Here is a 12,415-nt window from a genome sequence, read left to right on the forward strand (position 1 = left end):
GTTTGTACCCGTGGACACGCCCGCACGGTCGACTGATGCACCTTCATGGGCCACCAACAACTATCCAACAGCAACCAACGTTCGCAAGGCTGCGCAATCTGACCATTGCATGACTCCTTCCACCGGAAATAAAGAATTCCCGAGTGTTATTCCCGGCCTAACAAGCCGTTGGACTGTGTTTCTAACTGGGTTCCACTGGCTTTCTAAGGTTGCCTAGCATAAAAGGACACCATTGCCAGGCATGTCCTTCGTCATTCCCATTTTGACTGGCCAGATTCCACCTTCTGAGAGACATCTACCCTACCATGGCTTCCTCGTCTTATGATTATATTGTGGTTGGCGGTGGCCTGGCCGGCTGCGTCGTCGCAGCCAAGCTCCACGAGAAGCTCCCATCAACATCCATTCTAGTCATCGAAGTCGGCGAAGATCAAAGCCACCACCCAATCGCTACCAAGGGACTGATGGCGGCGCGACTTCAATACTCGGAGTTGGACTGGGATTTGAGAACTGTTCCCCAGCGCTATTTGAATAACACGCCCCGCTACCAAGGTGCTGGCAAAGCACTCGGAGGCAGCACCGCAATTAATTACGCCACTTGGACTCGGGGCCCCAAAGTGGACTATGACCGATGGGCAACTATAGTCGGAGATGATCGATGGAGCTATGACAAGCTGCTTCCTTACTTCCCAAAGACCCAGACGCGAGCAGGGACAGATGATGCCTCACAACCTCGCCCTCCAGGTCTGATCTACACAGCGTCGCCATCCGAGAGCCACCCTGACCGAAAGTACCCGCTACGAGAACCAATCCGCGTGGCCTGGGAGAGCATCGGCATGAAGCTCATCGCTGATCCCAACACTGGCTACCCACTGGGCTTGTCCGAGCGCGTTGAGAACTGGGACCAGGGCAAGAGACAGTTTGCGCATCGTGTTTACGATACTGAGGGTGTGGAGATTCTTACAAAAACCCGCGTTGCAAGAATTCTTGTCTCGGACGACAAGGTCGCGCACGGCGTGGAACTGACCGATGGTCGAACCATTGCTGCTTCGAAAGAAGTCATCCTCTCCGCCGGCTCTTACCACAGCCCCAAGATCCTGCTACTGTCGGGAATTGGCCCTGTTGCCGAGCTTGAGAAGCACGGTATCACGCAGCTCGTCGATTCGCCTGAAGTCGGGCGCAATTTCCTCGACCACCTCGCCGTTCCGCTGATCTGGAAGCTGAAGAAGCGCGAGTACGACCTGCCCTTCAGCGCCTTGGCCAACCCAGTCATGAGCCTCGGTATGCCGAGTGACTGGGCCGTTTTCGATGGCCTCAACCCAGAGACTATCCGACAGGCCATCGCAAAGGACGGAAACCTATCGAACTTTACCAGCGAGTCCCTGCTCAACCCCGCAAACTGCTTCATAGAGACGTTGAACTTCTACGTCCCCGCCGGCGCAGAGGTTGCCGGGATGGCCGTCCCTATGGACGGGACGTACGTCTCGAGCCCCGTGCTAGCCATGCACCCAACCTCCCGCGGTATGATCACCCTGGCCTCCAAAGACCCGCTCGCTCCCCCCGCCATCGATCCAAACTACTATGCGACAGAGGTCGACCGCGCTGCGGTCCGCGCCGGCATCCGCACCGCCCTCCGCGTGTACCAAGACACCAACGCACTGAGGGATATCATCGAGGCCGAGGTCCCGCCAGAAGGATACCCCCCGCTGCGAGCAGACAGCACGGATGATGAGATCGATGCGCGCGTGCGCAGAATGGGCATCACTTTCTTCCACCCATCTGGTAGCTGTGCCATGGGCAAGGTCGTAGACACCGAGTTGCGGGCGTATGGGGTGAAGGGCTTGCGGGTTGTGGATGCGAGTGTGCTTCCAACCCCACTGGCTGCGCATTTGCAGGGTTGTGTGTATGCGTTGGCAGAGCGAGCAGTGGATTTCATTGTTGGGGAGAATTTGTAGTATAGTGCAACTGCTGCGTGTTTAGACCGGCTCAAGGGCTATCTAGGTGTTTAGTAACCCCGGACTGCAGTCGATTATGCTACCTAGTATGTACTACCTAGGTAGGCTTATGCTATCGCTCCTTCGCCTGCATTGAAATTCCGCTTCACCGTTTCAAAAATGTTCTTCGCATCCTCCAATGCGGGCTCAGCGGCGCCGAGGCAAACTAGAATCTTTCGTGCTGTTTCTCGGTCCAGCTGTGCTTCTGCCGGTTCGTCCTCGTTGGCCGTCATTTGCTGAATCCCCATCAGCGTCTCCTCACATTCCTTCTTCACAGTCTCATGAAGCTCTGTGAACTTTCCCATCACCTTTTTTTGGTAGAATCTTTCGGTCGTTTTATAGTATGTATGGAATGGATCCCCCTCGTCGAAATGGTCCGTCATGGTCTTTTTGCGAAGGCCATCGCTGCCCACTCCTATAAGGACGTCAGAATGACTGATTGTCTGTCAGAGGAGGAAAACATGATCCCATCGATAGATACCTCGATACACATGGCATTTGTCGTATATCGGGTGCATGAATTTCTGGATAAATGAGTCGGACTTGTCGTGGTACAGCATACGCTTCCGTATTGACCTAAGATTTGTTAACCCTCCAGGACATGAATGGTCGAAGGATACAACATACTCCATCTCTGCCATGACGTTCTTTCTGAAAATTTCAATACGGTCGAGGATTCGGTCCTCTGTGGGTCCCATGATGGCCTCAATCAAGTGTGAGATGGCAAAACTAGGGCTGTTGTCGCATGCTGGAGAATCTGGTCAACCCCGTATTCTATCTATATGCAAAGTAGTCGTACCTACCTTGTAGTCTGTTTGTCAGGTCCCCAAACGCCATAGCCACATTATGGCTTAAATGTGTCAAAGATGACGGCCATTCGCGGCGTATATTCTCCCATGCAGGCTCCAGGGTATCGGAAATACATTGACCGAGTTCTCGGTTCCAATCTCTCACCCCATCGGCCTGGGACGTGTGGACTCCCTTTTTGCGACAGAGGGCGGCGTAGGTGCCATGGAATATCTGGAAATTGATCAGCTGGAGACCGACTAGTAACACGAGGAACGGAGAGCCCGACATTGTTCCATTCGGTGATTATTTCAGTCCATGTGTTTTTCCAGTCATCGCTGGATTTCTCTAGTCAAAAGGATTAGGACAACGGAGTCAAATGGATAAGAAGATGTGATACAGAGCATACCCATTAGCCGCATAATCTCACTCTGGAATAGCTTATCCAGTTCCTTTTGCGTGCGTAGCACGAGTGATTGTTCCGAAGTCATTTCCTACCACACTATCAGCATTGCTCCGAGGGGTTCTTCGGATTACCGTCAAGCGGACTGGGGGGGGGGGGGGGGGGGGGATCATACCTGTTTAAGAAATGCTTCTGCGTTCTTCAACGCCAGGCATAATTCAGCCGTTTTAATCGCGGCGAGGTCGTCAGATGCGGCCATTGCCCACTGACGAAGAGAGCCTAGATGGATTGTCATTTTGGTTTTGAGGTAGTCGGATGTGGCACGCATTTGGGAATCGGTGATGAGTCTCTGGCAATGGCGACGTAGCTCGGGAATGCCGCTGAGTGCGATGTATGCTTCGGAGTGGTCATCATGGGAATTCGAATAGAGACTATTGCTCACACAAAAGACACCAAGGACCTCGAACTGTGCTTGGAGTTTCTGTGTGACAAAATCATTTCGATGCCTGACGAGAAGCCTTTTCAGCCTAGAAGGCTTATCAGTATTCATAGAAGGTGACTAGAACAGAGGATACAGCGTGTTACTCAAGCTCCAGTTGCTCCAGCTTTTCCCTATGGAAGGGCACTCAGTCTATGAATACAGCACGTAGAGACCCTTCGAGACAGACATACCGTAAAAGACTCTCCTTGTCTCGATACCGAGGTTTATCCTCATCAGCTGCCCTCTGCCTTTCCTTCACTGCCCGTTGCTTTTGCTGTTGAACAAATTCTATCTTCTTGACCTTCTCCCGAATGTGAATGGAGAAGTCATCCTCTTTGCGAGAGTACTCCTCGGGCGAAATGTCCTTATGGCTCAAAAGTTAGCGTACAGTGCTCTTATAGCATGGATTGAGGATAGAGATACTACGTACCTCCGATCGGGTGCACACGATTCGTGGATGCTTGGGATTCCGTGCTAAAATATCCTGGATAGACTGATCAGAGCAGCATCGTGAGATATTACTCACGATAAATACTTCATCGCAAGTATCACGGAGATATCGTTGGGTGACTCGCACACGGACTTGGTTTGTATCTCGGAAGCCCGGTAGGTCAGCAAGCACCACGCCTGTCTTCAAGAGCGGAGAATCGAGGTAGACTCTGCAAGATAGTGAGAAGAGCCTCTTTGGAAAAATAGAGGTATTAATTTCCTTACCTGACCAGCTTCAGAAAAAGCCACAGTCCCGACGCTTCATCATTCTGAGAACCGCTTGTGAGGCCGTCGAGTTGACTCTTGCAATGGTCAACGTCAGTAGCCTTTATGAGATGACAGTGATCATCGGTGATTTTGCCAGAAGCCCACTGATCAAGTTTTTTTAGAATTGAAGAGACCGCATTCCTAGATTCGCTGCGTAAGAACTCCTGACTGAACTTGGATTCGGCCTTGAACAACGCTTCAAGCATCTGCCAAGCTCGATCGGCTGCCACTTTGGCTCTCTGGCGCTCTTCAGGCAGGTCGGCGGACTCAACATTTTCCCGGGATTCGTCGCATCTCCATGTTCGATAATCTTGTAGAAGCTCCTTGAGAAGCTCGCTTCTCTCCTTCGCGTTCATAAAAGTCGCCTCAATGGTGTATGGGTCCGGATGGTCCTTGTCCACATATCTGAACTCCGTTGCAACACAAGTGCAGGCGCCTCCACCGCCGCCCTGGCGAATGCATGTCAGAATACAGACAAGGCTTGAGGAAAGAAAAACAAAGGCTTGTGATGATAGTCCCTTACCGAGCGTGCCATGCCTTTGATGTCGAGGAGCGAGTTGATCAGCGAGCTTTTTCCAACCCCAGAGTCACCAATAAACCCCACGCTGCGAGTCTCTGGATACTTGAACCCGCTCAGTTCCCGGTTCTTCTCAAGCATTCTGTGAAGGGCAGTGTTCGGGTCGCTCGATAAGTCAGAATGGCGCATCGTGGTGGTGAGAATGTGTAATTTCTTGTCCAGCTCAGCCAGCGCCCTTTGCAGGCGAGGATCCTTGATTGGTGGCAGGGTCAGTGCCACCACTTCGTTGCTCTCCGAGTCATCATCATTCTCCATGGTGGACTCATTTTCATCATCAATCAAGATGACGGGTGAGGTATTGTCGTTTGCGACGACGTTGGGAGATTGGGGCAATTCTTTGGTTTCAGCATCGATGATCTGAGCGTCGTTCTTCTTTGGGACCTCCGTGGTTTCTGCTTTGTCCTCGAACTCATTATCGATGAGAAGGATTGGTGTGACGTTGTCACTTGCAATGACATCGGGAGGGGGTTTGTCGAGCACAAGGTTATGCTCCGGGGTAGTAGTGATTTCGGTTTCGGGCAAGTCCTGAGGTTTTGATTCCATCGTTATGAGAGAATGATTGATCGAGATAATGAAAGAAAAAGAAAGAGAGCACGAAGCTGATCCACGGAGTTGAGAGACCAGCAGAGAGTGTGCCAGGTTGGTGATGGGGAAAAGTGATAAGTTGGGAGGGAAGATCAGAAGGAGAAGATCCAGGGCATAGAAGAGATAGGGCGTGGGAGAGAAGCTTCCAAGGTTGCAGTTGATAAGTGGTGAAGGGTCCTGCTAGGGCTTTGATATGTTCATGGACAGTAGAGAGATGAAGTCTTAGTGCCAGCGTCCATAACCTGGAGAGGGTAACCCCCAGTGCCTGAGGCAGGTGGTGATTATCTCAATCAGTCAGCGCCTAACTGGATAGATGATGGAATATGTATCTGAGTACAGGGAACTCAAGGAGATTTTGCAGCAGTTATATCAGGCAGAAGTTCTCTACTCCTTTCTCATCAGCTCCTTCTCACCGTGTAGCTACCCATGTCGATACGTGGCTAGCTAAATATATCGGTGAATATCTTTGAGGTATAAATAATCGAAATAGAGTCCCGAGCACAGTGAGAGCGTCAGTTTACTGTCCACAAACCTTTCCTTAGAACCCTTCTAAGTGCAGGATTGCGAATCTACCGATGTGGTCTTGCTCTTAGATTACCGAGTCGGCGCTTAGAATGAACGCCATGCGGATCTCCATGAAGCGACCGGGAATTCAATAACGAAACTTGAAATTGCATTCAGATCAAAATTTCAACTTTGGCAAGATTCCATTCCTCTGCATCAGTCACTCGAGCGACTCCAAAACATCGATTGCGCTGGCTCACGAACACATCACCTCATAGCTCTTGACGCGCTTCTTCTTCCCACCAGCTGACTTGCATTTATTCGTCGTGTCCGAATGAATGATCCCAATGCTGTGTCCCTTGGAGCAGCTGCTGTCCTTGTATAAAGTCACGGTGCAGTGAGAATCGACGTTCTTCCGCACGAACGCCTGGGCGAAACTAGTCGTGATGTCGGTACGACATCCGCTTGACCCAGTTCCAATGTGGGAGTCACCGTCTCCAGTGCAACGGCGGTTGCTGTAGAGTTCAAAGCCCCAGTTGGCTTTATAACTAGGCTGTATGGCTGCGGGGGGTTCCGGATGTGGCGAGCCAGATATCAGAGTCGGGAAAGACAAGACCGTGACAAAGATCATGAAGGCTTCATATGCATGGAAGAATCTCATGTTGATTGTGGAGGAAGCGGTAGCCTGCCAAATGTGGCCACGGGAAGGAAGATATTGAGTACTTGAATTATTCCACGAGCTCTGGTGAGATCGACCAAGTGGCTGAGAGGGAAGGAGAGTGAGCGGGATGATTTTCTACCGGAGCAAGAGACGTGGGCTCTAAATATACAGGTACGTCGTGTCACCTTGCGTAGCGATGACAGCGATCTTACCTTGAAAACCATGGATTCTAGCTCCGGGGAAAATCATCGTCAACGGGGTAGCCTATTACCAGGCTAAAGCTCCTATTCGCACCTCGGTTGAAGACTCACCAGTCCCAGGCGAACCATCCGATGAGATCCGAGTCAATAAGAATGATGCTAATGGTGACCTCGCGATTGCCGGTGCGTACGTTGAATGGACAATCTTCTCGGGTGATATACAAAGAACATCGAGAGGTCGTGGCTTTCAATCAAGCCTAACAAGTACTCTTCTGAGGCACGTCATGATAGTATCGAGTTTATTGAAAGACCGAGTTGGTGTGTTGCAGTGATACCTGGCGGAGAAAGGTCTTGATCTTCCTAGATTAAATACGTTTCCCCCAGTGACTATCTACTAGTGCGAAATGCCTTCCAGAGTCTTCGCAGCCACATGAGAAATCCACAAGGGAGCAACAAAACTCGATATGGTTCATACTTCATCACGTGATGACTGGCTCTGGACGCACAAAATGGCCGAATCGGGATGAAAACCTGAAGCCACGATGTCGTGGATAAACACGAACCCGCGTCATTCGTGAGCACTTGTCACTCAGATCATATCGCGATGGAACAGAGTACGTGGTATTGCTGCTCCCCGATCCCTTTGTTCTCGACACCTGCCCATCATGCCAAAACGGAGGAATATGCGCGACCCGAGAAAGCTCTCCGCCAAACCTCTCGCGGAGACCGTTGAGTCTTCGATGCTCCTGGAAACGGAAACACAGGGCTGGCTCACCTCCCAGGACCTCCATGAGGATAGCCTTTCATTCTCGCCTGAGACTGTGTACAAAATGGCATTGTTCCTCATGGCAAATCCCAACATCACCTCAACCCATTTGTTCCGAGCAGACATCATGTACGACAGCCAGGGTCTTATGAAAACACCACAACAGACCGAACAGGCTTTCAGAGCATCGGCAGTCTCAGATAATCTGACCCCAGAGACTCAGATCATGCCTAAGCAAGCGATCAAGGCGGAGGGATTCGATCTGATCAGGACTGTAGTACGGCGGCTTATACCTCGAAATGACAAGCTTGACAGACCTTTGGAACAGACTTGTCACTTTTATACATCGAAAGGGGCCCCTTGGCGGTCGAAAGACCTTTCCAGCAGAGGGATCGAGAAGAGCCAGACCGGGAACCCAGCCCCCGAACGTCTGTTGATCACATACCACCCACATGTGGACTTGCCAGAAGATATGCCTTTCTATCATCCGCTACTCAAGGGCCTGGCCTATCTCTACGAATTTGAATCTACGGGAGCAGATACGGGGTCTGGCACAATGTCTTTGCACTTCTTGCCTTTCACAGCTGATATCCCAAACCGGCTGGAACGCGCGCTACATGTGCTGCTGAATACATATATCCGCCTTGCACGCGGCTCCAAAGAAACCGATCCCGACGATGGAAGTGGGCAAAACAAATTGAAAGATAACATGATCCCACGCCACCTTGTTCAAAACACATACGCGCGGCTGAAGGGTCAATACGCGGACGATCTTTGCGAAAGGTGGGTCGAAGAGACCGAACCATCAAAACATGTTTTTGAAGACTTGGCTATCACTGCCTTTCTCATTGAGCTCTGGCGGAGCATGTATGGTGTAACTCCAACTATCGAGAAAGATCAAAAGCAAGAAAGCTCAGCGTCATTCCCGGGGTTCGTGGACGTTGCATGTGGGAATGGTGTGCTTGTCTACGTGCTTCTGATGGAAGGCTACTCAGGCTGGGGCTTCGATGCTCGTCGGCGCAAATCATGGGGAATTTTCCCGGCATCTGTGCAGGAGCGACTGGTAGAGAAGATCTACGTTCCCAAGCCATTTGCGGATACGCTTGAGCCTGACGAAATTGGAGTGGGCATACACACCGGAAACTTTCCAAGGGAAACCTTTATTATTTCCAATCACGCCGATGAACTTACGCTCTGGACTCCGCTGATGGCTGCTCTTGCTTGTCCTACGTCGCCATTGCCCTTTATTTCCATTCCATGCTGCTCACACTCACTATCTGGCTCACGCTTCCGCTATCCGCCACCGAAAAGGGGCCAACTCAATGGATCCCTAGATATCAGCACTACAGATCACAGACACGAATATGTGGAGCAAAACCCACAGCCGACATCGGGAGATTTGAAGGCGCTTCGGGCTGCAAAGAACGACGAGAAGACCGAAGACGGGATGCAGAACTCCATGTATGGCTCACTTACAGCAAAGACGATGAGTGTCGCAGAGGAGATTGGATACGAGGTGGAGAGAACTATGCTACGAATTCCGAGTACACGCAATATGGGCGTGGTGGGAAACCGGCGTTTGGTCGCCCAGAAATGGAGAAGCGACTCTCGAGCCAAAGACAATTCATCCGCTGCAGCAGATGGCCCTATCGAAAACGATTCCACCGTCGTATCTAGGATCGTGCAGATCATCGAGCGAGAGTGTTCCAAGGATGGCGGAATCCAAACCGCCGCGCGGACCTGGATCGAGCGTGCCCAGGGCCTTCATCAAGGCGGCACAGGGATGCACTAGGAGCATGAAGTAGTGCATACCCCAGGAATTTAGAAGTCCTTCGAAATTTATCAGCACTTCTATTTTGAAACAATCTCTTTTGTGTTTGATGGCTTTAGTGCAATTTTGAATAAACACACCTCTTTTGCTGAATCACATCAGCGCCCAACAGCCTCACGCAACCTTCAAGTGATCCTAACCGGGCTTCAACCTCTTATATATATCCCTATCTAATAGTTAAGTGTATCTTACAGATATGGTACAGAGTGCTAGGATCAGCTCTGAGCGAGAAACTATAAAAGCTGGTGATTTTAGGTATAGGAGGAGTGAAGTAGGAGGTCAAGTACGCATAAAAACGTCATGGCTGAGTAGTTTTTTGCACATAAGGGACGGTGGTAAGAATAATCTAGGTGGCGAGGGCAGAGGGTGCTGAAACTGTTATAATAGTGTCACTGTATCCTTCATGTATGAACCCTGTGCCCTTCGTGTATGGATCGGGCGTTTGAGTGTGGAGTTTTTGTGCCTTCAGACGGCCGTTTTTGTGTCTTCCTATTCGTTGCTGTTAGAGTGACCCATAACGCGGATCCTGCTGGTTTGCCCTGTCATAACTTTGATAGCTTACAGTAGACAGCTGCCGTATAATTCGGTCGGTAAATATACCCCAGATAAATAGACAGTTTTGGTTCAAACTGAAGAATGTTTGATTAAGAACCCCTCTTATCTAATTAGGTAAGGGTTTTTGTGTTACTCCCACGACATCGGTGATGTGCTGTAGGATGCTCTGTAAAATTGAGACATTTATAGCGTCTCCCAGGGATCACCCACGCCGTGTATATACCCTATCTTAGTTGAATAAAGGAGGTTCTCTGACTGGGAGGATCTGCCATTTAGGGGCCGGGGGGCGGGGTGGGGGGCCAGGGCGGCGGCATATAGAGTGAGTGCATGTGCGCTAAATTCAATTGGAAAACACTCCAGAACTTTGGGCGCAGGGATAGCAGGTGTATTGTAGCAGCGAGAAAAAAGGAAGCCTCCTTATTTATAGCTTTCGGCAATCCTTTTTTTTTAACAAAAAATCGACACTGCGTTTTCCAGCCGCCATATCCAAGGGTTTTCAATCGCACTAGTTCTCGCTTTCTGATTTCACCACAACGCTGTTCTGATACCAGAATGCGCTTCAAGTTGTGCATCTGTCTGCTCAATCTTCTGGGCGTATCCGTTGGTCTATACATTGATACCCAGGTTCATTCATCGAGCAGGAAACTCCAAGAAGGCAATGGGCGGTTTTCTGAAAAGGCACAACCTGAGAGTTTAACAGATAAGATCCTTACTTTTCCGGGGGGTGGACATGATTCCAGTTTACCAGAGAGTCACCAAAACGCAATTGAGGCTAGTCATTATGCCGACTCGGAGATCACCTCGTCAACTCTCAACAAACGCTTAACACAAATTTGGCTTAACCAGGAGCCGGCGGGACATGAACTTGTGGTCATCAGCACCCCAAACGATCAACAATGGTCCTGTCGAGTCACCTATAACTATGCCGAAGAGGCTGGGGAGGGGATATTCATATATCACATTGAAGTGGTAAGGTTGGCTTCTTATCATTCTAGGCGTGCTGCACCAAATACAGCTAGCATGTTACTATTTCTTTTCTAGCATATAAATCTTGAACACCTACTGATTGTCTGCACAACGAAATAGGGAATTCTACCTGGTTTTGAAGAAGTTCGTTCACCTACCCACCTTGGATGAAACCCTTTTTCAAAAGAAAGAAAGAAGATAGGCAGAATTAACTCTTGCTCTTTGACAGGAATTCGACGGACGATTGGAAACCCCATTGACAACCCCCGGTTACCGGTCCATGCCTGCAAAATATCGAGACGGACCCAACCAACACACAACAGGCGTCGCTAGTAAAGCAATTGGCAAGACATACGGCGTGGCCAAGAAAGCTAGATTGATATCTGTCAATATTGCCAAAGAAAAGCCCAATGAGATGAAAAGTGGGTTCCAGGTCGTTGTTGACAACATCAACGAGGACAAGAAAAGCGACAACCCGACCCGGTACAAGAACAGCATTGTTGTCATGTCACTTGGATTTGACAATGAAGCTTGGACGGTCAATCCCACAGAGGACCCTTGGAAGTCTATTGAGAGTTCGATTGACGAGCTTTTTGATTTGGGAGTACCTGTGGTTCTCGCTTCGGGGAACCACAATAAATACTTTGACAAGACCTACGAGGTGGTTGATTATCCGCAGACATTGTTGTCAAAAGATTTTCCCATCATTAATGTCGGCTGCGCAACTAGCGATGGCGAACTTTTAGACGTTTCTCAGGAGGGCTCGAAAGTGACTATCTATGCCGACGGTCATCTGGTGACGTGCGCCGGCTTTAGTACCCCCCAGACGGGTTCTTCATATAGTAAGTGTGAATACCTACTCGAGAAAGCAAAGCTAGTGCTGGTGCTGATTCTATGCAACATTAAAGCGGCTCCCCAAGTTGCGGGTGGGATTGCAGTATTTATGTCTCAGAAGCAAGGTCCTTTTTATGATAAAACCAAAGATATCCGCGGCACACGCGCCTTCGTTTTCGAAGTGCGCAATTTTCTCCTGAAGGAAGCAAGTCGCTTCGTCTCGAGCACCAATATGTTCTATAACCTGAATCCTGTCTAAGTCTGGTTATGTACTTTTGGAACGCCCCTAAAATGATCTCAACGCCAAAAGCCCTAGGATGAGTTCACATTGAAATTGCACATAGGCAGAATGTATCATTGTCGACATGCTATCAAGTATTCTTTAGACTCAAAAGTCCAAAGCCGAGCGTGGAGAAGAGGCTTGCTGTATTGAACAATAATATACAAGGAAGACGAGATGCATCCATTTCCAACTCGTTTTTTGGGTTGAAAATTCCGAAATTCAACGCCATGCAATCG

General features: G+C 49.8%; 6 protein-coding genes across 6 annotated transcripts; 3 read left to right on the forward strand and 3 right to left on the reverse strand.

The window, feature by feature from the left end:
• Positions 1-305: 305 nt before the first annotated feature.
• Positions 306-1,952, forward strand: N7459_001705 (GMC family oxidoreductase; the record flags this gene model as incomplete). Its single annotated transcript, XM_056940890.1, has 1 exon — positions 306-1,952. The coding sequence occupies one exon, from the start codon at positions 306-308 to the stop codon at positions 1,950-1,952; it is 1,647 nt and encodes a 548-aa protein (XP_056805170.1).
• A 107-nt stretch (positions 1,953-2,059) lies between these two features.
• N7459_001706 (uncharacterized protein) lies at positions 2,060-3,068 on the reverse strand (the record flags this gene model as incomplete). The annotated part of the gene is made up of 3 exons (XM_056940891.1): positions 2,060-2,406; positions 2,473-2,739; positions 2,795-3,068. 3 exons carry the CDS (start codon positions 3,066-3,068, stop codon positions 2,060-2,062), a joined length of 888 nt encoding a protein of 295 aa, XP_056805171.1.
• Positions 3,069-3,349: 281 nt separating this feature from the next.
• Positions 3,350-5,537, reverse strand: N7459_001707 (uncharacterized protein; the record flags this gene model as incomplete). The annotated part of the gene is made up of 5 exons (XM_056940892.1): positions 3,350-3,707; positions 3,853-4,025; positions 4,050-4,320; positions 4,376-4,866; positions 4,941-5,537. The coding sequence occupies 5 exons, from the start codon at positions 5,535-5,537 to the stop codon at positions 3,350-3,352; spliced, it is 1,890 nt and encodes a 629-aa protein (XP_056805172.1).
• Positions 5,538-6,339: 802 nt separating this feature from the next.
• Positions 6,340-6,744, reverse strand: N7459_001708 (uncharacterized protein; the record flags this gene model as incomplete). Its single annotated transcript, XM_056940893.1, has 1 exon — positions 6,340-6,744. The coding sequence occupies one exon, from the start codon at positions 6,742-6,744 to the stop codon at positions 6,340-6,342; it is 405 nt and encodes a 134-aa protein (XP_056805173.1).
• Positions 6,745-7,609: 865 nt separating this feature from the next.
• Positions 7,610-9,502, forward strand: trm44 (tRNA (uracil) methyltransferase; the record flags this gene model as incomplete). Its single annotated transcript, XM_056940894.1, has 1 exon — positions 7,610-9,502. One exon carries the CDS (start codon positions 7,610-7,612, stop codon positions 9,500-9,502), a length of 1,893 nt encoding a protein of 630 aa, XP_056805174.1.
• Positions 9,503-10,648: 1,146 nt separating this feature from the next.
• N7459_001710 (subtilisin-like protein) lies at positions 10,649-12,155 on the forward strand (the record flags this gene model as incomplete). The annotated part of the gene is made up of 3 exons (XM_056940895.1): positions 10,649-11,065; positions 11,292-11,904; positions 11,971-12,155. 3 exons carry the CDS (start codon positions 10,649-10,651, stop codon positions 12,153-12,155), a joined length of 1,215 nt encoding a protein of 404 aa, XP_056805175.1.
• Between the last annotated feature and the right edge of the window lie 260 nt (positions 12,156-12,415).

Source organism: Penicillium hispanicum, assembly GCF_028827665.1.
Source record: "Penicillium hispanicum strain IBT 35686 chromosome Unknown utg000001l_segment0_segment0, whole genome shotgun sequence".
Lineage (NCBI taxonomy): Eukaryota > Fungi > Ascomycota > Eurotiomycetes > Eurotiales > Aspergillaceae > Penicillium > Penicillium hispanicum.